General features: G+C 36.6%; 1 protein-coding gene across 1 annotated transcript in view; it reads right to left on the reverse strand.

Moving 5' to 3' along the window:
* LOC133516897 (semaphorin-2A-like) overlaps positions 1-23402 on the reverse strand; it is a 90690-nt gene extending 67288 nt beyond the window's left edge. Inside the window, exon 1 of the mRNA XM_061849934.1 lies at positions 22223-23402. Coding sequence (XP_061705918.1) covers positions 22223-22352 — 130 coding nt within the window. The 5' untranslated portion in view covers positions 22353-23402. The remainder of the gene's footprint in view (positions 1-22222) is intronic.
* Positions 23403-25455: the final 2053 nt, after the last annotated feature.

A 25455-nucleotide genomic window follows, 5' to 3' on the forward strand; every position in this document is an offset into this window, starting at 1 on the left:
ATTTTAATAATTAGTATATGTACAAAAACTCAGCTACTTATTTGAACCATCGCACAACTTCTTTCCCAACCGTCTGAGATAATTGGTAGATCTATAAAACTGTAATAAAATGTTTAAAGTCGATTTTAAACAACTAACATAACAGCCGGATCGGTTTGAAACTTTGCAAGTAGGTATATATATCTAATGTAGATGACAATACAATAATCTGTTATCAGCGAGCTGATTTGATGCTGAAGCCAGAAACTGAATACTGGACCTCTTCGGAGGCTAACTAGTAGACCGAGATCCTTCGAGGTTTGGCTATATGATTAGTTTTTATGAGTTCAGTTATTTGAAGGCACTAAGTATGTACATATTTTTGGCATGACCTTATATAAGAGTATCCCGGTTCTCGCTTCGAGTTAGTCATACCTTTTAAAACAGATCGTCGTCATGTTTCTTGACAATAGACGCGTTAATGCATCCATGGAGGATCGATTACAGAATAAAGGTCCAGTTACTTTAAATGGTGGCTTCGACACAGGATGGATTATACTCGCTGTTTAACGCTTAATATGGTGTTGTACTTTATTATTGACATACCATTGAAAATTTATTTCTATAAAAATGAGTGTAGTGTGCAGCGAGCATATTAGTTCCATTCAGAATGGAAAGATTGTCTCTCCTCTGCTATAAATAAACACCTAGAGAGTCCTGTTAAAGTAAGTCTTATTAAGTTTATTATAGCTCGTTACACCCATAAAAACAAAGCTTATCTCTTTTGCACACAATTTCTGCACAAAATCTAATAGTAAAATGTTAAAATAGGAGCGTTAGTATTATTTTATCTACATGCAATATTCACAGTAGCTCACAATCACTCAACATCCTACGACGTCGGCCCTTAAGAACGTTACATTTTGAGGACGTCAATTTCGAGGTTCGCTTTCTTTTAGCACAGTTCTATTTAACTGTATACCTACCACGAGAAACGGATACCAGGAACAAGATTAGCTCCTGGTAGTTGAATATTCGTGTTTTGCCATTGCCGTTATATGCTCTCATCTTTTCTCTGAAGCTGAATAGTTAGGTATATTTATTGCAGAACACTAATCTACACAATGACTGCAATATGATATATAAATTGCGTAAGGAAACTTGGTATAATCCCCAGAAATGATTTACGATATGTCCTAATCATTTGTCTTTGTTTGTTTTATCAAAAACAATCTAAAATAAACTGTATGTTCCGGCGGTCGCGCGCTTGCCGCTTGCCGAGGACTTATTTCTTCAAGAGTGTAAGTCGAACGTTCAAGTGAACCATTATAATGGTCCGTTTACACAAGGACTGTAATCAAAATTGAAAATTTAAATGAACTGGCTTATTCGTAATGAATAGAATCAGGCGTTACTTTGCGGAAATCCATATTAAAACAAAAAATATTACTTTGTGATTCCGCGTGCTAGACTGAATTCTGTCGTCGGACTTCGGACCGTCAACATCTCCTGAGGATGCCTCGTAGAGAGGCAAACACGTATCGAGTTTTGTATTTCCAGTGGTGGGTTGTTATATTTAATTGCGTATTTATTTTTGCGGTGGGAGGGTGGGAACATTAATTGCATGTATAAAATACGCAGTTAAGTATAACTGGTTAACACTGATTGACTATCACGTTATCTTTTCGCGGATAAGCAAAGTAATATTTTTGGTTTTAATAGCTTATTTGTCTTTATTTATAGTGTTTTTATAAGCGCGCGCGCTACAGGCCTCAATTGACTAATTGAGGCTTGTAAAGTTTTATGAATAAGAGGGTTGGACGATGCCAATTTTGGATAGATGGGCTGAAATTCTTTGTCTTTCGCCTAGACCAGGAAGACACGTCTTCGAAACGTCGGAGGTCATTTTCAAGTTAATTTATACGTGATTAAGTCACGTCAATAATAATAAGTAAAAGTCGTAAAAGTTTAAATAACTATTATATCAAATTTATTATAAACTATGTTTTTTGCGAAAGTCGAATGTCTATGGACGGATATACTTCCGTATATTCCGTATTCCGTGCTTCCACACATCGAGGTAAAAATGTAAATTATTATGGCACGCCATATTTATTTGACAGCTACCACATTACTATATCAGTTAGGGCGGCACCACAGTCATGCATAGAGCGTATATTAGCTAAGGCTAAAAGATCGACTCGTTGACTTAGGGCTTAGACCCTTGGAACAACTACCCTGGCCGGCCGCGCGACGGAAACGAGCGCGGTGATTAACGACCGAGCCTCACCGACTTGAAAATGAACCCTATTACTTAACCGACTCAACACCCGGCCAGGGCTAAGAAAAAACCTCCAATTCCAACTTCCCGAGTTAAACTGTGATGCGATCTTTCAGTCAGCCCTTTTGGGCATGTCAGCGGCGTTCAAATTTTTAAGTGTTGCCTGTATTTAATGTCATTTGAGATTGTTTTACAAATGTGAATATATTTACAGTCAATCAAGCAGTTTAAAAAAGAACGATGTCAATAAGTGAGCTTTAAAAATTGAAGCTATACCTACAAAACTCGTTAATTCTAGTCTGACACGTATACACGGCATAATTTGATATTCACCACTGTGAAGGAAACCTGCAAGCATCTGGGAACGAAAGCTAATCTTCCTGTGCAATAAAGCCCTGTACTCAGCAGTGGAATATTACCCGTTTTATACTACATATATTATATACTATACTAGAATTTATTTTGTTTACAATAATAGTTAATTTCACCGCTTGTATTATTTGAATGAAACTAACACTGGCTTCTGGTTATCTTTTAAACCGTTACGTTGTAATGCTTTTGTTTGTCGCACGAAACGATGACGGGTTCACGGAATTATATTAATAGTATCAGAGTGGACGGTCTCACGCGAAATAAGGAGCGGGCCGGCCGCAGATGGGTATCGAAGAGGCCGCAGATTCATTAAACAACCCAAGCTGCTAGGTTCCCGACGTCATGATATAATGTCTTTATTTCGATATGAATGAGCATGAATACGAAGCTTGGGCCACAATGCCTTTATTGCACAAGATAAATCTTTGTTACAATCAGATTTGTATAATGTGAATATCGAATGAACAAGGTTTGGTGATTCAGCTCATATTCATTGTAGTCAGCAGTTTGATGAGATCCCGGTGCGCGATTGTACGGTATTATATTGTTTAAGACTGAAGTGGAACCTCTGTTATTGCTGCTTTATGATTAAACAAATGTAGCCACTTTGAAGATTACATTTACTCGTACCATCGCTAGAAGCGGACTCTATCGTATCTCAAATACTTATTTACATAATTTTACTTCACTCCAGAAATCACAGTGATTTTAACTGCCAGGATAAAAGATTTAATCAATATTTCAGCCCCTACGAGTACTTTTCTTTATTAACAGTGAAGTAAAGCTTCCTTTTCTTCGAAATATGTAGGATACAGTGTTCAATATTCACAACATACGCAAGCTAATGGAAATCGAGCGAGAGCTTCTACGAAATAGGTAATTTTTATATTACTCATCTCATAAAAAACAAAAATTCACTTACAATAACAATTTCATACGTGGGTTATAAATGTTATAATTATATCCAGCTTGTCGATAACACTTAATGTACTTTATCACTTATTTTATTGCTTTACCTTTGTTTTCAAATTCCACTCATTTTATTGTACAGTCGCCAGCAGATATATCGGAGCGGCGAAGGTGCTCACAAATATCTGAACACGCCTCTATTTTCAAAGGGTTAGAGTGCGGGTTCAGATATTTTTGACCACCACGGCCGCTCCGTACATCTGTGCTCCCTCGGACATGTTATTTTTTTCCGTATCCTTTTCTGTCTATAAAAAGTTTCAATTCTTTCTCAGGCAATGTCTAAAATTGTATTAAGATAGATAGATAGATAGAATACTCTTTACTGGCACACCTCAGTAAAAAGAAATAAAATTAAGTTAATTAAGTATATTAAGTTGCAAAATTACATTTTTACTATCCGTCCACACTAAATGCACTTGAACCTTAGAGCTCTTTCAAAGTAACATCATCTCACCTGCACGACAGGGACTACGGATCGCGATTTGATTTACACAAGAAACCATAGCTCGGCGCGCCGTACTTGGCTGCTCACCAAAATGTATCAAAGCTAGATTTATGTGCCGCGGCGACGAAGGCTGCGATGGTATCGCTCCGTTGTTGTGTCGTGGGAATTGGATTTCGCGCTCCGCCCTGTCAAACTATGATGGCGACATAGTTGCGGAAAATTTAATAAGCGTACACCTACTAGCTCCATGATCGTGTTAGACTTGCAATTTTATAGATACTTCACGTTTTATACACACGCCATGCTAAGTTGCCGATGTTTCATATGGCCGGTAGTTATTGAAAACAATAGTTCTGTTAGACTTAAGTAGGTACATTTTTTCGTCAGATATTTTACCACCATAAAAAACATGTAAGTTTTTTATATTTTAGTACCTAGTAATATTGTTACACGTGGCAATGTAATCGGCAAGTATATATTTTTAACGTTTATCTATTTTATACAAATATAAATATGAGCTGACACTTTGTACATGTTAACAATGGCCCGAAGATTGATTCGTTCCCAACCGAGTACACTCGAAATCCAGGCATAAATAAGTTCAAACAAACTTGTAGTTGGTAACAGTAGTATAGGATATGTAGGTTTAATTTTTAAAAAACTTTAATATTTATTTATACATTTATTTGATCTATTGCACAAAAAAAACCTTAAAGATCAAAAGGCGAACTTTTTAGAAACGCTAAGGTAGTTCTTTAAATAAATGAAAAAACCGGACAAGAGCGAGTCGGACTCGCTCACCGAGGGTTCCGTACTTACATTACATCATCTGTGAAAATTTCAACTGTATCGCTATAACAGTTCATGAGATACAGCCTGATGACAGACGGACAGATGAACGGACAGCGGAGTCTTAGTAATAAGGTCCCGTTTTAGCCTTTGGGTACGGAACCCTTAAATTCAAATAAACTAGGTACATACTCGTACGTCAACAACTACAATATTATTCATTCAATGTAAATTTTCCGTTATTCAAAGATAATTCAAAACTTATTTATAACCTATAAATGATAAATATACACAATTACACATAGCCACGATATGTTATATTTTAACGATGGATTGATTACAAAATATAGCTAAATGCATCTTTCCAAACTTTATCCTCTCTTAATAGCATATGAAATAATCGTAAAAGCAGACTGTATAGATGTTGGCATTATGTTGCTTTACGACCATCATCAAGATACCACCTTTTAATGCGTTAATTATAGTAACCATGAATAGTATCTTTCTACCTTAGAGAGAAAAACTAAAGAACTTAAGAATCATAAATACTTTATGCATCTGTATTTCATTTCTTTGAGAGTTTAAAAATACTATCCAGTTTTTTTATAAATCGACAGTTTTTTTTAATGTTATACACCTAATTAGTTCACGTATAAATAATTACGAAGGAGATACCTTCAAATTGCATGCATCTCATCCTCAACATTTTTGCTACTTGCCACTGCAATCTAATTACGCTATTGGACAAAGCCGAAATGTACATATGCATTAGGGTTTTTAGAACCAGTGTACAAAGTATCATAACAACCGGTGTAGCGGTTTCGAAGAAATTAACAAATTACAATTTTTTACTTCGGAGCAGCCTGTATGTGTTAGTAGCTCCTAAGGTAATATCCTCAAGAAATAGTATGGAACCTTCTTCGACCTTTTTGATTATCTTTTTTTTATTTATGACACTAATAAGCTTCTGACTTTTGAAAAATGTCATCATTATCAAATATTTCGAACAAATTGTCAAAAACACTGCCAAAGATTAACACAGTGTGTTTCTTTTTGTTGTCGATTATTGCAAATAACTTTTGTTCAATTTTTTTTTTTCTTTTGTTCTAATTAAAAAAATATTAACGTCAGAGCATTCCTGAGAAGTAACCCTACGCGGGATTTCAGGGTTTGTCCAATGGCTAAGGTCACCCTGTAGAAATAATATATACCATGTGCATACAATAAGATCGAACATAATGTTATTAAGTCACAACGGCAACCGATTGCGGTCGGATATAGGGTATGTAACAGTTTTTTCGCGATGTCGAGGTTTGTCCCATAGTAAAAGTTGCTCAGTATTACCTAAACATTAATAGGTCTCTTTATTTGCCCTCTGTTCTGTTACATACTGTATAGGTACAATAATATTACAATTAAGTAACTAATAGGTAATAGTACATTGTGCAATGAGGGGGGTGAGTGAAATCTTGGACACGAGGGTGGGAATTAAAGACCCGAGTTTGCAACATTCTTACCCCCGGAGTTAAACACAATGTTTTTCATCACACTTGCGAAGAAACCACTAAATTTTAAGCGAAATCATTCTTAAATTCGGTGACATATCAAACATTCGTCCGCCATTTTGTAATTTCTTGACAGGTTAGGCATCGAAGGCACAGACCTATTCGGCATTCAGCTACGAATGACAATTATGTAAAATAATTTAAACGGCTGTTAAATTAATCAAATTAAATTATTATAAACATAAACAAAAATATTAAATTATAAACTTCAGTATTTTAAAAGTAAAACTCATTTAAGCTACTTGGTTTGTATGAATAAGTGACATAATTAATATAAAAAGCTATAACTCCCTTTTTTTTCACAATCCTAAACTCCCGCGAAAATAAAATAGGCCTTTGTCCTTCAGTACACCTGCATGAAATAAGATATTTTTCGAGCAAGTGTGATGAAAATGAACTAAAGCTGCACATTTGCTAAACAGGGGTAATTGGTCTTATAAATATATACCTAAAGATTATAAAGTATTCATTCAAATCATGAATAAACATCAACCAATCATTTCTTGCTAGTCCAGTTAAGTAGGTAATTCATGATACCTAACCGTTAAAAAATCAGCCCAAAACTATCACCACATTTAGTACACTAAGTACAGTCAGCGTCAAATACTTTGTAGCAACCAAAGTAGCCAAATAGTTCGGTACACCATATATTTAGTATGGTGTACCGAACTATTTGGCCACTTTGACTGCTACAAAGTATTTGAGGCTGACTGTACATCGTACGCGAAAAACGTCTAAAGTGTAAAAGGCAACCTTTTACACATGAACTCATAAATTTCTACAACGAATGTCTTCACGCTCGTATAGCCGACGAAATAAATGGATGCACAATTTTTCCAGTTCCACTGAAGCGTTAAATTATCCGTTTATCATTTAGGGATGTTTACAGAGAGTCCCGCGGGAAAATTGAAACGACTGGAGCTCTGCCAACGAGACGCAACAGCAGCGCCTACAATATCCCTGTAAAGACATATCTACACCATGGACGAATAAAACAACGTCTGTACAAAATCGCACATCCCTTATTTACAGATTATTGCTAGATAAAAGATGACGTCATGCACTTTGTTTGGCGCTTAGATCTCTGCTTTCTGGATCGGATTCCGCAGCGCTATCTATTTTGAAGCAGGTCTCAGTTCCATCTCTTGTCAAAATAACTCAATTTCCGTTCACCTGAACATAAGAGCAACGTGATTTTGTATAAACATGGTCTCTTCGTCTTCATGGGTTAGTCGTCCATGTCTACACACAATATTATGTACCCATGAGTACATATTTTACAATAATTAGAATGTGAGTATATATAAATAACAGATGGAAAGCTGTCAGTGCTGGTACAGATTACGCGTATCTCTCCTTATCTGATGTGACAATAGAACCCGTATGGTTCGATTTGATCTAAATCCACCATTGATTTAGTACCCATCGACATGACACTATCCGGAATGCGTATCTCTAGTGTGTGAATAAATTAAAAAAACTGTGTACAGGTTTTTCAACCCTAAGTCATTCGCTGCAAAATAAATGTCATACTGAACCACATTTAAAAGAAATCAAGCCCTGCTAACACGAAAAAAAAATATTTTTCGCTATTTCGAAATTAGTCCAATACTAAAAGTAGTTCAATATGACCTAAATGTTCACCCGGTAAAGTGTGGCTTACGTTTAAAAATGTACCCCGTAGAATATAGAAAGTAGCTGTTAGCTAGCTAACGCTATACAATAGAATATCTATTTTACCGGCAATTTGACCTTTATATAGGCGGGAAAACTATCGCATTCCTCGGCGTTCTTATCACTTCCGTTAGATTACGGATCACGCCTGTGAAGGAATGAACGCCTGTATAGATATAGGTCGATATAAACAACAACCCAAACAGAATGGATTATTGACCAAGAATTTCTCGGAAGATAAGAACCCCGCCCAGAAGTCATTTACGATAAGCATCCGCGAATTCGAGGAGAATCCGAGGTTTGTCTTGAAAATTATTTGTTTTAAAGACAGTAGCAGTTTATCATATTATAGGATATATAAAGATTAATAGCAATTAACTGATGTATATGTATACCTGCTGATTTGTAAAATTGATTATGGTCTTAAACCTTTCTTGGGAGTTACCGAGCCGCTTAACTGTTAAGTTAAGCGGTTATTTTGATTGCAGTGACACGACTTTTTCTGGACGCTAGTGATATTTATTTTCAGACCTTAGTTAAAGTATTTAGATTCGACCTTCTATCGAGCGTATTTGGTATAGTCGTTCGATTTGAAGTTGGAATCTTTTGTCTATTGTTCACTAAAACCGCGCGTGCCACTACCTGCAAAAAAAGGGTCGTATAATTCTAATTGGCACCTGATCGCGGTGCCAATTAGAATTATAAAAACCAATTTCCGGTCGGTTGAGTTACCCCAGAACATGATACCATAACGCAATGTAGCTGTTACCTGTGCGTGATAGGCAATAAGGACCTCAGCCCGACTTACGATTTTATTTTAATTATACAATGCATATGAACAGCCATTTAATTTCTTAGATATAGTATCAATCTGGGTTTTCCATGTCAATTTATTATCTAAATTTAATCCTAAAAAGTTCGTACTATCCGTCTCCTCAATTATATACTTATATGTCACAGTAATATCATTCATCCACGTGTTACGGGTACTAAGAATGGTGCTATTTCAGCGTTGTCACACACGAATTCAAACAAAGTCTAACGCAACTAGTTGCGACCAATAGCGCGCGTGATGCGAACTCATCAACCAATCCCGTTGTGGCGTTAGACTGCACGATTGGCTCGAATTTGTGTGCGTGACACCGCTGCACTGCCCCCATTCTTATTGCCCGTAAGACCTGTCCTTAGATATATGTCAATGCATTCATGATGTTATTTGTTCTTTGGTAAAAAATCATAATTTTTGTTTTTCTTAAATTTATATGTAGATTATTAATTCTAATCATAATGTATTATTCAATAGAAATGTTTGATTTTCTGCCCACTTTGAACTGACCGCACAATAATTCATATTATGTTGTAAAATAAATTGATAGGTAGGCAATTCTATTACGCAAAATAGACAAATTATATTTTGAAAAATAAACTGGACCAAAAACAATGAAATCAAAATAAATAAACCAAAATCAACTATCTCGTTTTTAAGTAAAAATATTATATAAGTATTTCTTTTAAGATGTGCCTACGCTTATGACATTTATGTCTACCTATACCAAGGAAAAAGATACGCAAAGCAATTTTCTTCGTGATTTTGACAACGATCTGATCAAGTAGGTATTCCTGTTGGTAGGCGTATTTCCAAAGTTCATAAACACAGTAAATATTCCTGTGTGCTCGGCACTGCAGCGGGAGTCAGCCAGGTTCACTTATTTGACTTTATTTGTGTCGTTTGTTTCTCGCGCCGCGCCCGTTGGAGTTCGTCCAACAGTTTTACACAATCATTCCACTCAACTAAGCGTTGCCATAAACACAACCCGGCGGGTATGAATTGCACAAAAATTGGAAAACAATTGCCAATTTATATTTCAACGGGGTTTAACCCGTATATTGAATTTAATAAACCACGTTTCGACAACCTACCTTGTCACGTTTTCAAATGTTTAATTGAACAAACTCGCCAAATCACAACAATATCAACGGCAATCTAACTTCACAGTAAAGTTTCTCTAGTCGACATTGTTTGTTTGTACCGGTGCGTTGTTTCCTTTAGTACCCAATTAAATTCTCTTCACACTAAATTTTCCCGTCTGTAGAAACTAACGCAAGTGTATCTTCATGCCTAGCCATAAAACGGGCCGTATTTCACCACGTTTACAACCTGTCAACGTCGAAGTAAGACAGCGATGCAACACCAACTTAGATAAACTAAAACCGGGCAAGTTTACCTAAAGATTATGACCTGTTTACGAGTTCACACATGACAAACAATAACTTTGTAATCCTTACTATTCACTAATATATTAAGAATACTACTCTCTATCTCTTCCCAGCTATGTATCCCACATGGTGGTAGGGTCAGCTTTCCCGCTTAACCTTCTTATAAATTAATTAAAAAACTCACACGAAAAATAATGCTAGTCTCGCAGCCCAAAAAGTGATATTTAATATATCTAAGTATAACCAAGTCAGATATTTTTTTCCTTATCTTACATGCATAATAGGTACGTAAATCAAACTTATTTTAGTACTAATATAGTACATTATAGGGCTGTGAACTTGCGATGGTAATTAGTGAGTTTTGCTTGTCACCTGACGATAGTACAATTGCGAAAGTTTGCCTGTCTGGTCTTTGCCTGTTCAGGCTTAAAAAAGGACTATACAACTTTTATCATTTAACTTTTTTTAATAAGTAAAAAATGTTTATGCATTTTTGACAACTTAATCGTTCCTGTAGGGGGTGGAAGTTTCAGAAGTGGAGAAAAAATAAAGCTACACAATTTAAAAATTCCACGCAGATAAAGTCGCGGGCAACCGCTAGTATTATATAAACGGACTGTTAGTTATTGTATAAACGGAAAGGTAACTCAGAAGATGTCACGTGACGGTGTAAATATGGCATTGTATCAATCATGGAGGACCAGAACAACCAGGAGGCCAATTTTAACTTATATTTTGATATCAAAATGACATCATTTTTTTGACAATAATATGTTAGTTAGGATTGGCCTCCAGTAAAGCCTCATTAGAAACCCATTGCATATTCCTGTAAATGGAACTATAATTATCTTCGAGCAACACCGGCTTCCGACACGTCAATATCTTGCCGAACAAATCATTCTGCCATTTTTTGCGGGGGGAAACGTGCACACAGCCGCAGAACTCACTCACTACATACAAAATCCAAATTTGTAATGACGACACAAATACATAGAGAATGACACACGTCAAAGGCAAATCTTGCAGACCTCGATCTCTTTTTGTGTATGCACGAGTCACAAAATGGACCGCCATAGGTACAGTTGTACCTACGCTTCGGCAGAGGGGAAATAGTATGAATGCCGTCTCCCTTCCCGCTGTTGCTCGAAGATAATTATAGTACTCGTACTTAATATGTAAGTATAATAACTAATAAGTTCATCATCAACATTTAAATTTCATGGTACATAATAAATATTTTCCAGGGCTCATTTCTTGAGCGGTATTGGTGTAATATTATTAGTGTAGTGTAGTAGTTTGTGGACTAATAATATAATACCGTTCGAGGAATAGGCCCCCGGTCGGCTGGATCCTCAGACCATAGATATATCTATGGCTGGATCATAACTATCATAAGCACTAGTGGAGAGGCGTTAGTGAAAGTATATTTCTGCCGGGAGTGCCGACCTGCCTTATTTGAGACAATTAAGCACATTATTCAGTACCCCTAGTGTAACTTTGATCGACATCATAACGTGACGAACGCGTTTGCGTTAAGTCTCATTTTGTATAGGATTTTGAGGTTCCAAAACGTCCCGCTTGGCGCGCTCTTTCGAAATCCAATACAAAATGAGACTAAACGCAAACGCGTACGTCACGTTTGGAAATCGAATTTATTTACACTAGGGGTACTGGTCTCAAAAAATCAAGCCCATCTAGCTCCGGCTTTTCCAACGGCTGAAATTTGTCGTTCCGCCACTTTCGCCTCACAATTTTGTGACTGCATTCACGCCTCAGCTCGCAATCAACTGTCTAATATGTACAGACAGTTCAAATTACTCCATGCATGTACGCGGTATTTACCCGAACGATAAAGTGGTACGAGGTACGAGGCAGTAGGCGTCAATCGTATCAAGACTGTCAGTTCGATTTGCACAGGCTCACTCGAGTCACACAGCGACGGTACACGGCCAATAAAGCTCGTATAACACCGTACAGGAAATCCCTACAAGGCAACATGCAATATCACCGTGCACCGTGTCTTGGAAACTTAACAGATATACTTACGATACGGACGGAAACTTGATACGTTTCACGCCGGTATTTCTGTTGAAAATTAATTTCATTAGTCACGTTTGAGGAGATTTATTTTTGAAAAATATGTAATCACAGAATGGCTGTTTCTATTCTGGCTTTTTAAGTCATCCAGAAAATTAATATGTATGTATATTGTGTTAATTTATTGGATGGCTTACCTGTTACCCGTGACCACTCAAATCAACCAAAACCTAAAATAGGCTAAAAAATCATAAACTTCGTGATTCCGAGTGGGACTTACAAAATATTTTCCAAATAAATAAATAATGTGTAAAACTCTGAAAATCACCTATAATATAAAGGTACGAACATATGCAACTATTAACATTCACGCAACATAATCTACACTCTAAAAAGGTACTTAGCTTTAAACTGTTGAGTAAATTGTAACACCCACAATCGCTATCCGACGCCAAGTCAACTGGCTCAAAGTTAATAGGTTATATTATAGCGATAGCGATAAGATCGTTCCTGTCAGAGCGATTCCGCGGCCTCTCGTCGGACCACACGCCAGGTCGGCCATTGTGGTCAGCCATACCATGCCAGACAATGCCGAACAGCTAAAATAGAGGTTCGGGTTCCGTCTTGATGTTACAGACATTTTAATTTTACCTACCCTCTATAAGATTGTCGCGTGCCACTAGTTTATGTTTGTATCTGGGTAAATTAAAAACAGGAGATGAAAAGGTGGGAAGATGATGCAATACACACCTGCAAGTAATAAGTGGACTTTATTTTTGGACACATATCGTGTATAGATTTGTAAAAAACTTATCATAAATTAATATGTCGGTAAATACGCTCATTCGTCTGTTTGTAGTAAACACTTTTTTTTTATTGTGTCATGAGAAGGTACAGAACCATCTTATGCTTCGTCCGATACACACATTTTTACTTACCGACCACATAATAAACTATAATTTTAACTATAAAAGCATCAAGCGTAAGTGGTGCCCTATTGATTTCCCGAGATTTTACGGCGATTTTAGTTTCGCGGACGGGTACTTGAGCAGAGTAACGTTTGGCAGAATTTCATAACACAGCATCAGTTATCTACGAACTAAACACTCTGTGAAATGATTTTCAACAAAATGTTGTCGGCGAATCGACAATCTGCTAAAAATTGGTCGGAGAATCGGAAATAGGCAACGATTATGTATTTGAATTCAGAACTATCGCCCTGCTAGATGAAGGTGGCAACCATTAAGAGTAGTCGATGTTTGTGATCTTGCTGAATTTGCTGATTGATGAAAAAAAAAAATATGGAAGCAGAAATCTACGTCTGTTCTTCACGACAATCTAGTCGACTTCCCTTTACAGTACTTACTATATTCGCTTACGTTGCAACTCTCACGTTTTGTCCCTTCTGTATTCAATTCTTTTTAATTCCACAACTCGTCCCCGCTATCTCAAGAACCGTTTCAGCTGCCTCCGTTCTGCTAGATCCTCCCTTCTAAATTTTACAAGAATTCTTTCACTTTTCGAGCTACGACTATGGAATTCTCTGCTTATAAACTTAAGGCGCGCTCAGTATCCTAATTCTTTCAAGAGACTCATTAAACTTCACTTTTTATCAGCTCCGTATTACTTTTATCTGCTTCCTTTTCCCTATAGCTGGCGTAATTTTATATGTATGATATATAAAAAATATAGTCTTTATTTAAAATACGTACTCTATCGTCGAGGAACCCTAAACTTGGCAGGATTTTTGTGCTCGAATTTAGTGTTTTTTTTTAATAAGGAATATTAAGTGTTGACTTAAGGATACAAAAAATAATCAAAAAGATCTTAGTATTTTATTTATACATCGTAACTTTTAATATAAAATTTAGGTATGAGAGACACTGCCAGGTTCATTGTAGTGAGGTTCCTGAACATTTACTATCTTACTAAGAAAATAAAACTTTTGCTCTTATTCCTCAATCCGGGGCCAGATCAGAAATAGACAGCAGCAGTTAGTAGAGAAGATGCACACCATTATACAATAAAACGAGTTCATGTTATCTATAACAATAATGCAATATTGTATAGAATATATATTCAATTATTGTGTAATAATCATAAATAGACCAAAATCTAAAAAGATAACACTATAAGGTACCATTTTTCCCTAACGATGCGTAAGACGCAGCTTTGCGGCCCGACATTTTGCGTTCTTCACTCAAAATCAGTGTTGCCAGCAACATAAAACAATTTTTTATCAATCGAGTAAAGTAATGAGTCGAGAAAACATGCGTCAAAATATAATAATTTATTTTTGGCTGTTAACTTGTAGCGAAGATTAAAAAAAAGTGTAACGTGCATAAGAATACACACTGCCAAGTTTAGGGTTAAGCAACGGTATGCGCCCGGCCGGTCATAATTGTATGAGTGACCAAATCTTTTTGTAGATTTTTAATATAAACTTCAAGTAATTTATACAAAAGATAATTATCTGAAAGAATTATTTTTATGTAATTTCTAGTTCCAAACTTTTGTCTGAGAATCATGTGATGATGTAAGCTCGCAATGAAGAATGCACGTTATTGTCCAGTGTCGTTGGTCCCGTGAAGATTAATGTTCTATTGTTGACTACCCGCAAAGCTTTTAAATTGAGCGCGGCTTATTTCGAAAATAAATTACGGAAGCTGACATTTAAAAACAGCAAGGAATAAGTTATTGCAGTTCCTTTAAAATTCATTTGTAGTTTTACATGTATGTAAAATGTATAATTGTTGGTGCAATAAAGAATATTTACTTACTTACTTACTTTTTCTATATACCTAGTTACCTGGTGTTTTATGACCCCATTTTAAAGGTGTATGCAAAAAATATTTGAATTGAATTATGAAATCAATTAATTGAATATACATATATTTTAAAAGAGATATGGAATTCCACAACGAAGTACTTGTCGTTGTGGAATTCCATATCCTTTTCAAATATGTGCAAATACGATTTCACTTGAGACTACACAATTAGAAACATAATAAACATTATTCGCTAATTTAATCTTAAAACTGTTTGTAACACCAACCCGGAAAAATCCTTACCTATATTTTTTTATTAGGGAGAAAATACTGTTATTGTATTAACCTGAATGTTTCTATCCATTTGAATACTAAAATACCCCTATTGTGCTCTACGCAGGTTGGCATGGAGTGGAAATTTACAAAACCTATTTACGTTCTACAACAATTTGAATATTTTAGTCATAATAAACTAACCAATTAGTTAAGTACGATAATAAAGTAAATCGTACCTACTCCTGCTGATTGAATTCACTTTAGTCTGTCAATGTATCTGACGTCACAATTCAATTCAGCTAAGGACAACGGCATTGTTAGTATCGGTACTTATATGTATATATATATTATATCAGAATTGTAATCATACACTTCAAAGGAACAGTTAAGGCTAACGTCCCAGTTCTCGACATGCTATGGGTATTAGGCATAGTTGAGTTGAGTTCATGATTTCGTGTACAGCGACCAAATCGCATGATCACATCTTTTATAAAGTGACGAGCACTCGGACGTCTACCTGAATTGTTCGACTTACGACCATTCAGTTTTGCCTACGATTCTGGTTTGGTTTATAACTCAATTTAGCCAAGTCGGCAGACGGAGTCAATTACCTGAGCTGCGCCGGCGCGGCCGGTTTGCGCCCCACGCCCCACACCCCGCACCTCGGCACCCGTGCGTTGTATCCTTGTGTTTTTTGCTCCACTCCGCATGCGAACCTCTTAACGATTCCTTGTTATAAAGATAAGCAGAAATTCCAAATGGTTGTGTAGGCTCGAAATTATTAGGTAGTATACCACTCTGTTTTTTTTAATACTACATCGATGGCAAACAAGCATATGGCCCGCCTGATGGTAAGCAGTCTCCGTAGCCTGTGTACGCCTGCAACTCCAGAGGAGTTACATGCGCGTTGCCGACCCTAACACTCCGCACCCTCGTTGAGCTCTGGCAATACAACACGATGACTAGGGTCTATTGTTATTTGGCTGCGGTTTTCTGTAAGGTTCCCCAGTTGGGCTCTGCTCTAGATCTGGAATAACATCCGCTGTGCTGTGCCCTACCACACAAAGTGAAATGAAATTCTCAATGCCAATACCTCTCTTTAGGACGTAGTTTAAGGACGTACCCTATCGGTCTGGGTATTTAAACAGCAATGATTAATCACATAAGACGCTTGAACGTTCAGAAACACGATTGAAGCGATTGTCAGTCATCGCAGTTCATAGTTTGTTGGAACAATACAGGACTTATTTCTATCAATCAATACGGCTCACTAATCTCTGTACCAATCGAGGACTTCAAACGGACTCATCGAACAGAGGTTTTGTCTTTGATTTCTGAGTAATTCACAATTTATTTTAATGTTCGTTGACTCTATTTGGAACTAAATTCATTACCGTTATCATCTACCATGCCATGCCTAAAGGTGATATATAGACAGTTCATTTTCGTGTTTTGCATCTTTCACCCAAAGTAACACGTACCACAAAGTGAACCCAAAATGCAGGATTAATTCATCGGTGAACAACCCAATGTTGGATATTTTCATTCGGCTTCATTCTTGAAAAAAAAAAACTTGGACAGAGAGAAAGTTTACTCGGATTCTACAAATAAAAAAGTAGTAGTTCTTAAAATATGATTTTAACTTATCGTATATTTTTTGTTGGCTATTTCTCTCATGATCCGAGCTCACTAATGTATTCGATATATGATTGATTAAGATTTAAAATAGTTTCTTCTTGCAATTCATGGTCATAGAGTCACACATATTTTGCATTTGGTTGGTTAACCAATTAATGTTATAACTATCCGAAAATGTACAAAGTGTTGGTTTACTTTTATTTAAATCCCTAAAAGTACGGAGTATAGGTACCGTTGTCGATATTATTTATCTCTGCTTCATTTTTTTACCTTCATAATGAAATGATCACAAATTTAACTTATTTCAAGACACACGTTTTCATTCGCCGGCATATGAAAGAAAATAACGAAGGAACATACATTTCTGTGTCAATCCAGCGAAGCCATGTGCACATGGGATGAAATGATACATTGACTGATGCGAACATACATCACATCTCCAAATTTTATGTATCATTAACCATAGAGACTCATGCATCTCTGTTATATTCTAGTAATTATTTATTTTAAGATTATTACAATGTAATGTTTACCAAGGTATTAGCTGTTGTATTTAAAAATGTTGCTAGGTATTGTATGTCACTATATGACGTGACTATAAATGTTGTATTCACTTATAAAAGAGCTCTTGTGACCTACCTACTAGCAGAATAATTTTTTGAAATTTGAATATTGAACATTCACTTCACCGAACCGTCTGATATCACCTAACTCTCTCACATACATATGTAGTATTAAGGGACGGCCACGGTGACAGACAATAAAAGGGCGACCATTTTAGAGCACCTATGCGTAATAAAATATCCGCTAATATAAATATAATATTGAAAATACCGTTTTGATTTAAGTACCTACCTAAATAAAAAACATTTGTTTTCAGATAAGAGTAAACAAGAAATGTTGTGACGAAATGAAAGAATTTTTATTTAACTTAACAAGCAACGTACGAAAAACTTATAAACGTCATGACCGAGCATTAATATATAGAATACTTGGCGCCACTGAGGAATGCTTATTGCTGGCTAATGACGGAGCCTGTCGGACGCGCCCCAAAAGAATTCCCGCAGAACACTTGGGCCAAAAATTAAACGACCATCTAGCTCGACACGAAAATGTGCTCAGTACTTCGAATAGGTATATCGCTTTGAAATGCCGAGTACTGAAATATTCATAATCAACTTATAATACTGAACTACCGACTTAATTAGTAAAAGCCCTCAACCTACAGTATTCAATTTTTTTTTTTATACTACGTCGGTGGCAAACAAGCATACGGCCCGCCTGATGGTAAGCAGTCTCCGTAGCCTATGTACGCCTGCAACTCCAGAGGAGTTACATGCGCGTTGCCGACCCTAAACCCGCCCCCCCTCGTTGAGCTTTTTTACAGTGAATTTAAAACTGGACCACTTGAATTACATTCGCTTCCCAATTTTTTATAACAAACAAATTAGTTCTTTCTGGATATTTGTATAATTACCTATTGAATTTTACCTGTTCTGACCCTGTAAATGGTATTAGGATAGTTATAAAAATAAAACTAACAACCTCCGACCCTGAGCCCTGTAGACTGACCTTAATCTTGTAGATGGATGCTTTCTATGTATTTAAGTATTTGAATATATCTATATATTTATATGGTCGTCAAGTACCCACAACACAAACCTTATTGGGGACTAGGTCGATTTTTGTGTAAGATTGTCCCATGTTTTTACTTATTTCTCCTAATCGAAGCACACACGTTCAATCGCACGAGGTCGTGTATATCGCAGACATTAATTTGCAGCCCTGATTGAGGAAACTTTCAATCGAAGTTTCGTGATTGAATGACATAAATATTGAATAGGTATCATCGATTGGTTGTTTCACCAGAATGACAAAACGCTTCTTAGGTAACCCATATCCATTGTAACACATTTCGCATGATTGAATTAGAAGATAAGCAAACTAATATCATTGATTCAAGTAGGAATTCAAGTCTTGGAGACCCTATAATATGTAATATATCTGTAAAGATAATTTGATAATCGTTTTATATATAGGTAGTTTAGATTTTTATTTTATTTATTAACTCTAACAATTAGAGACTTTTATATCTCTAAAGAATTTTAGATTTTATTAGTTGTCTATTGTTTGTTATTTTTGAATTATATTTCTTTTTATAATTCGACATTTAGAGACTGTATACATCTTTAATTAATTATTTAATTAATTAATTATCGATTATTTAATTGAATTGACATTTCTAACTATATTTTTTTGTGATTTATTTTCATTTGTTGTATAAATTGCAATTCAGTATATCATCACTAATAAATTGTTTTTCTTTATGCTGTATCTTTTACTGAGGTGTGCCAATAAAGAGTATTCTATCTAAATATTCTAAATGTTCGAGTTTGATAATCTCATTCAAGTCGTCCACGAGATAATTAATCCTTATCGTACAAACGTATTTTCAATTAATGTTTCTCTTTTTCGTTTTCTCAATCCTAAATTTCCTTGTGCGCGGTGGGAACCCCATGGACCTAGAGTTTCAACGCCAAATGGAACAAAATCGAGGCTCTTATATTTATTACGTTTCAAAATTTCGGCGTTTTCCGCCGCTGCGCCCGCTTTTATATTATTCCGTAGGAGGTGGGACGGTGCCAGTGTGTCCACGCAAGTAGCATCCCACACTAACATCCGTCCCAAGCTCCAAGGAACCATGGACACCCCATCAGGCCTCTTGCCATCACCCCTGATAATGCCAGTCGGATTAAGACAGAGCAGGCACATTGATGGTGGCAAGAGATCGACGGATTATGTCATTAAGCGACGCATGTCTTGAAAAACGACCTGCACTTTTTTGACAGGATAATCCATGGTGTCCCAGTCGGTCCACGTCCGTACCACAAGAGCATATATATGTGGCGTACATACCGGAACCCCGAGTCGCAAACCAGTCGCCAGCCTTAGGGAGGTCGGATCCAAGAAAGTACCAGTTAGGTGAAGGATGGGCATGTAGCCAGTAGCCGGCTTCCCGGGCTCCGACCGCCAAAAGCCTCGCGTGATCTAGACCTGTACAGTTGTTTAGAAGAGTATTGTAAGTTAAATCCCAGCTCCTTTATAAGTACAAGTTACAAGAAACAAATCTTTTACCTACGCCGGTTATTGTGAAAACTTGCTTGTCTTATTGCTCTCATTCTTCTATTTTACTATCTAGGTACTACTACTTGGTATATTTTTATACTACATATCTACATCCTACAGGTATACGTTGTCTGTCTCTCGCCGAGTGTTTATTTTAGTTTATGCCTAGTTCCGTCGGCTGCAAGACGGGGACATCTCTTTCCATGCAATTTGCCGCTAACTATAAACGTACGTTAGTAGACATCACTTTAAAAGTTCTATATTTAACAAGGAAAGTCAGTTATCAGCTTTGCTTCCCAGTTTATATTGTGTACCTATTCTTACAGATTTTAATAACCTGAAGTAGAACTTATTTAGACGTTACCTTATCCTCCTAATAATTAAATAAATTAGAACTGTCTCCTACCAAAAACATTAGGTAGGGAGTTAGGTACGGTGACAGGTATCATCTCCATCCAATTTATAACCTTAAAATACCAAATTTCCCAATTGAGAAAAGGCGCCCACTTTTGTCTCGTGATCGCTTCTCCATACAAAAATAGTCCCTAGTTTCCTCTACGGATATTTACATAAGTAATAGAAAATATTTCTACAAAAATTGATGTACCTATATTAACCATAGAAGAGGAGCTTTTAAAAAAATTATGTATTTGTTTTATAATAATCAAAAACTCAAAAAGACTCAAACAAAGGCCATAGCTATGGTTAATCTAATTACATCAAACTGTGTAATAAAAAAACCATAAGCAACGTCAATATGCAGATTGGATAATGGGGACTACTTTGTATGCAAAAGCGGTCGTCGACTATCCTCTTAAGAGTAATGAGGACGGCCGTTTCTCCATACAAACGTAGTCCCCATTTTCCTCCCTGGATATTGATATTATGGGAAATATTTTTACATAATTTGATGTATATCAACCAAAGCTATGCTCCTAGGTGTGACTTTTTTGATTTTTACATTTTTAACAACGGTCGAGTATTTTTTAGTAGTACAGCAACAAGAAATATTTTTTTTTATTGTTTTCTTAGTAAACACAATACATTATTGATAATGACGAATGAATACATATAGGTACCTTTCATATAAACTTAGCGAACGGTAACAGACTTTAACATAAAAAACCGGACAAGTGCGAGTCCGACTCGCCCACCGAGGGTTCCGTGCTTTTAGTATTTGTTGTTATAGCGGCAAATTTCAACTGTCTAGCTATCACGGTTCATGAGATACATCCTGGTGACAGACGGACGGAAAGCGGAGTATTAGTAATAGGGTCCCGTTTTACCCTTTGAGTACGGAACCCTAAAAAATAACAATGGTAGCTGCTATGGCTACTCCTTTATTACATTCTTATAGATACCTATTACAATTAAAATAGACATAGAGTCGAGCTAATATCAGGGGAACATTTTTCACTCCACCAGCCCCAACCGAAAAGTACACCTGATACATAGTTAGGTATATCAGTCATAAAATACGTTACAGTAGAGTTTACTATACTTACCTAATTGCTAGGAGTCTAGGTACATATTTTAAGTGAGTTTGATGTTTAAACTTACTCACAAACTTCTCCTTTTCAACTGTTAGATAGAAACCTACATAAATTGTGTAATTAAACTAAATTCGCAGTGAGCGAGGAATACTTATTTAAGACAATTCTTCAGTGAGCGAGGAATATTTAAGAGCAATTGGGTACGCCTACCTATTGCGTGTTTCCGATTAGTCACAACTGGAGAACAAAGGTAAAACTAGTTATCTGTATTCATACACTTACGTACTTGTTTATCGGTCAATGTACTTACTCAATTTGACAACATTTTCTTGAAATTTATTTTAGTTAAGTTTCCCACATTTCTGTTTTAAGTACCTACCTAAATAAGAAAAAATAAAGATAAAATCCGATTTACTTATTTCGATGTTGCTGAGTAGTTACCTACCCAACTGTAAATTATATAGCACAATGACGTACGTACCGATGTATGCTCCATGAATCGTGATCTTCGATCACATACTTACTCTTGCCTGAATCGCACGTTGTCGTCTAGGGCCACAGATCGTGTGCTCTAGAGAGGAAGGGTGACTCACCTCGATGATGCCGAACGCGGTGGTGCAAGACGGGCCGGCAGCACGGCTGCTCCTGGTAGGCGATCCAAGTGTCCCCCAGCACGACCGTCGCTAACGTCCATAGCGCGCCAAAAGTCCACTGCCCACCCATCGTAAAGTTCGTCTAACACATCCAACACATTCACTAACCGGTACACCTTTCGACCCCACCAAACTGCCTACATTATCGCTAACAATCCTTCAAACAATACATCCAGAACTATTGTTAGCAAAGTCAACAACTTATTCCGGAAAACTTTAACCGTGTGTTTACATTACGCGTAAATCGAAACGCAACGGGATTGCGGTTGACTTCGAATAGAATAGAACGTAGGTACTTTAGCGATTAATCACTATCATGCAGCGCTCGTTATCTCACATCAAGTTATAATCTGTTCGTGAGCGCTTACTTTGTTGGGTTCGCTTGATTTATTAGTTAGGGAAGAAGTATCGTTGCGATCGTCACGGCGAGAAGTCGGCGAACGACCGATGCAACGTGCACCCCCGACATCGCAGCGGCGGCAACTGACTGAGAACTCGCCGCCGGAATGGAACCGGTAAACTCGCCACATGAGACAACAGATCTAACCGAAGCGCTTCTCGGCGATTGCCTGCGCCCTCCGTTTGTGGCAAACAAGGACGGCACGAACCTGAAACGGCTCGAACTTTGAAAGCTCCACGCGGAAGCGCCCTCCGCTCCACTCGTAAGGACAAGACTTTCCGAAAACTTGTAAGTTAAAAAGTTTAGATAATTTCGCCGATCCGGAGCCGCTTTGGAATCGTGGGGGAGATCTGACTGCGCGTTGACCCTCGGTCGTTACGAACATATTGTAACGAAGGGGATGGATGCTCTCTATAAAACGTAGTAAATTTACCTAATTTATGTTTTCGTTAGGATACGCACGAAAAACTTTTATGATCGTAAGCACGCGAAAGGAAGTTAGTAGTTTATTTTTTCTTTTGTGTATGTTTATTAGCGAGCTAGTGCGTATGAGTCACGGGAGACACTTGGTCGTAAATAACGAAGGAATTTAAACAAGTCGTCGCCGCACTGTGGGCTGAAATTCGGCTCTCATTGACATAGAAACCGAAGTTGTTATTTTTATATTTTTTTTATTGAAATAGGTTTAGCCCAGCATTGTTGTGGTAACCTATGAGTTTAGTATTTAGTCGCAGTTTAGTAGACGATTTGGAATGAAAATTGTCGAGTTACGATTTTTTTTCAAAACAAATGTATGGAGCAGGAACAAGAAATCATTATTACTCAAGAACCGCAAAACAAACCGTAACATCCTCGCAGGTGGTTATACTACGAATTATTTTTGATATATGTATTATGCCAAAAAATTACAAATAATTCGTAGTACATATAACCACCTGCGAGGATATTACGGTTTGTTTTGCAATTCTTGAGTAATAATGATTTCTTGTTCCTGCTCCATACATTTTTTTTTTTTTAAATCGTAACTTGACATTTTTCATTCCAAATTGTCTAAAATTCATAGATTACCATAACAATGCGGGACAAAAACTATGTCAATAAAAAAAAAAACTAAAATAACAACTTCGGTTTCTATGTCAATGAGAGCCGAATTTCAACCCACAGTGCGCCGTAAATACCGACTAGTCACACCCGATCGGCCTACTTAGGTACATTTAAATAGGTTGCGTAATTTACCATAAATTGGTTTATTTTCGTGTCTAGTTATTTAAGGAGTAAATTATTGGCACGTCATACTATAATCTCATCACTTTCTTTCACACGTAAGTTGACTCTACACATTTTAGAATAATAAGCTTTTTTCGGAGAGTTTGATTAGAAATATTAGAATGAACATCGCGGTCTAGTTTCTCACTTAGGTAAGTCAACTGCAAAAGCCGGTGCGGCGGCAGAGGCGGCCGAAAAATTTAAAAAGATCAAGTATAGGGGTCTCGGCCCCGAATACGATTTCGTACCTTTTGGCGTCGAGACCCTTGGCCCGTGGGGTCCGAATGCATCTACACTATTCAAGGAATTATCCAAAAAAATAGCAGACGCTACCGGTGATCGTAGAGCTGGCAGCTTCCTCGCACAGAGAATAAGTATTGCGATACAACGAGGACATGCTGCCAGCATCTACGGCACCATGCCGCAGGGGGATAGTTTTTAATTATTTATTTTAAGATTCGTTTTATTTATTTTTAGATTTCGATTTTAAGTTTTATATGTATTATGTTGTGTTTTTAAATAAATTGTATTAACTTTAGTCAATTTAGTCAATATAATGTTCAACATTTCCAATGCACTTTGAAACTCAACATTTTGCGAGCGAACATGCGCACCAACGATATGTGCACAAAGTCACAAACGCCATTTGCGCACCAATTTTCTGGGCCCAGTTCATAGTGCCCGTAAGACCCATCTTTACGAAGATATACAGTGTGTCTTTTTAATACTCGTATAACCGCAAACTTAAACTAGACGTAGATTTTAGTGCTAAGTATAACACAAATTAAAAAAAAATTAAAACTATTTTAGGTAGAAATTTTATAATGAAACTCACCTGGATTGCCTCTTACTTTTTAATGCTTACTTTTTCGTTCTAAAACTGCCAATAGTCAACCGTCAGCGTTATTACTCATACAGACAATGAAACTGTTTGAGAGAAATGAAATATTAAATAACCTATTTTTATCTTACATTTTACTTTATTTACATGAATAATGCCAAATAACTTTAAATCGCAATAAAAGTTTAACTGTACGTCTTTTTACTATGAAGTGGAGACTTTTTGCGGTAACAAAAACGGTTAAACTGATCAAGTTCACTATAGTATTTATTTACTTAATATCTTTACTAAGCTCTATTTCCACGATTTTTTTTTTTTCATAATTTTTAGACCCGTGGTTTAAAAGTTAGAGGGGGCCGGAGGACACAATTTTTTTTCTTTCGGAGCGATTATTTCCAAAAATATTTCCTTTATCATAAAATGTTTATTGAATATCCCTATTCGTTTTGTGACCCGAGGTTACAATATTCTTACACCCGGAGTTACACACAATGTTTTTAATCACACTTGCGAAGAAAAAACAAAATTTAAAAAAGCAAAATAATTCTTAAATACGATCACATATCAAACATTAGTCCGCCATTTTGTAATTTCTTGACAGGTTAGGCATTGAAGGCACAGACCTATTCGGCATTCAGCCACGATTGAAAATTATGTAAAATCATT

Source organism: Cydia pomonella, chromosome 4 (assembly GCF_033807575.1).
Source record: "Cydia pomonella isolate Wapato2018A chromosome 4, ilCydPomo1, whole genome shotgun sequence".
NCBI lineage: Eukaryota > Metazoa > Arthropoda > Insecta > Lepidoptera > Tortricidae > Cydia > Cydia pomonella.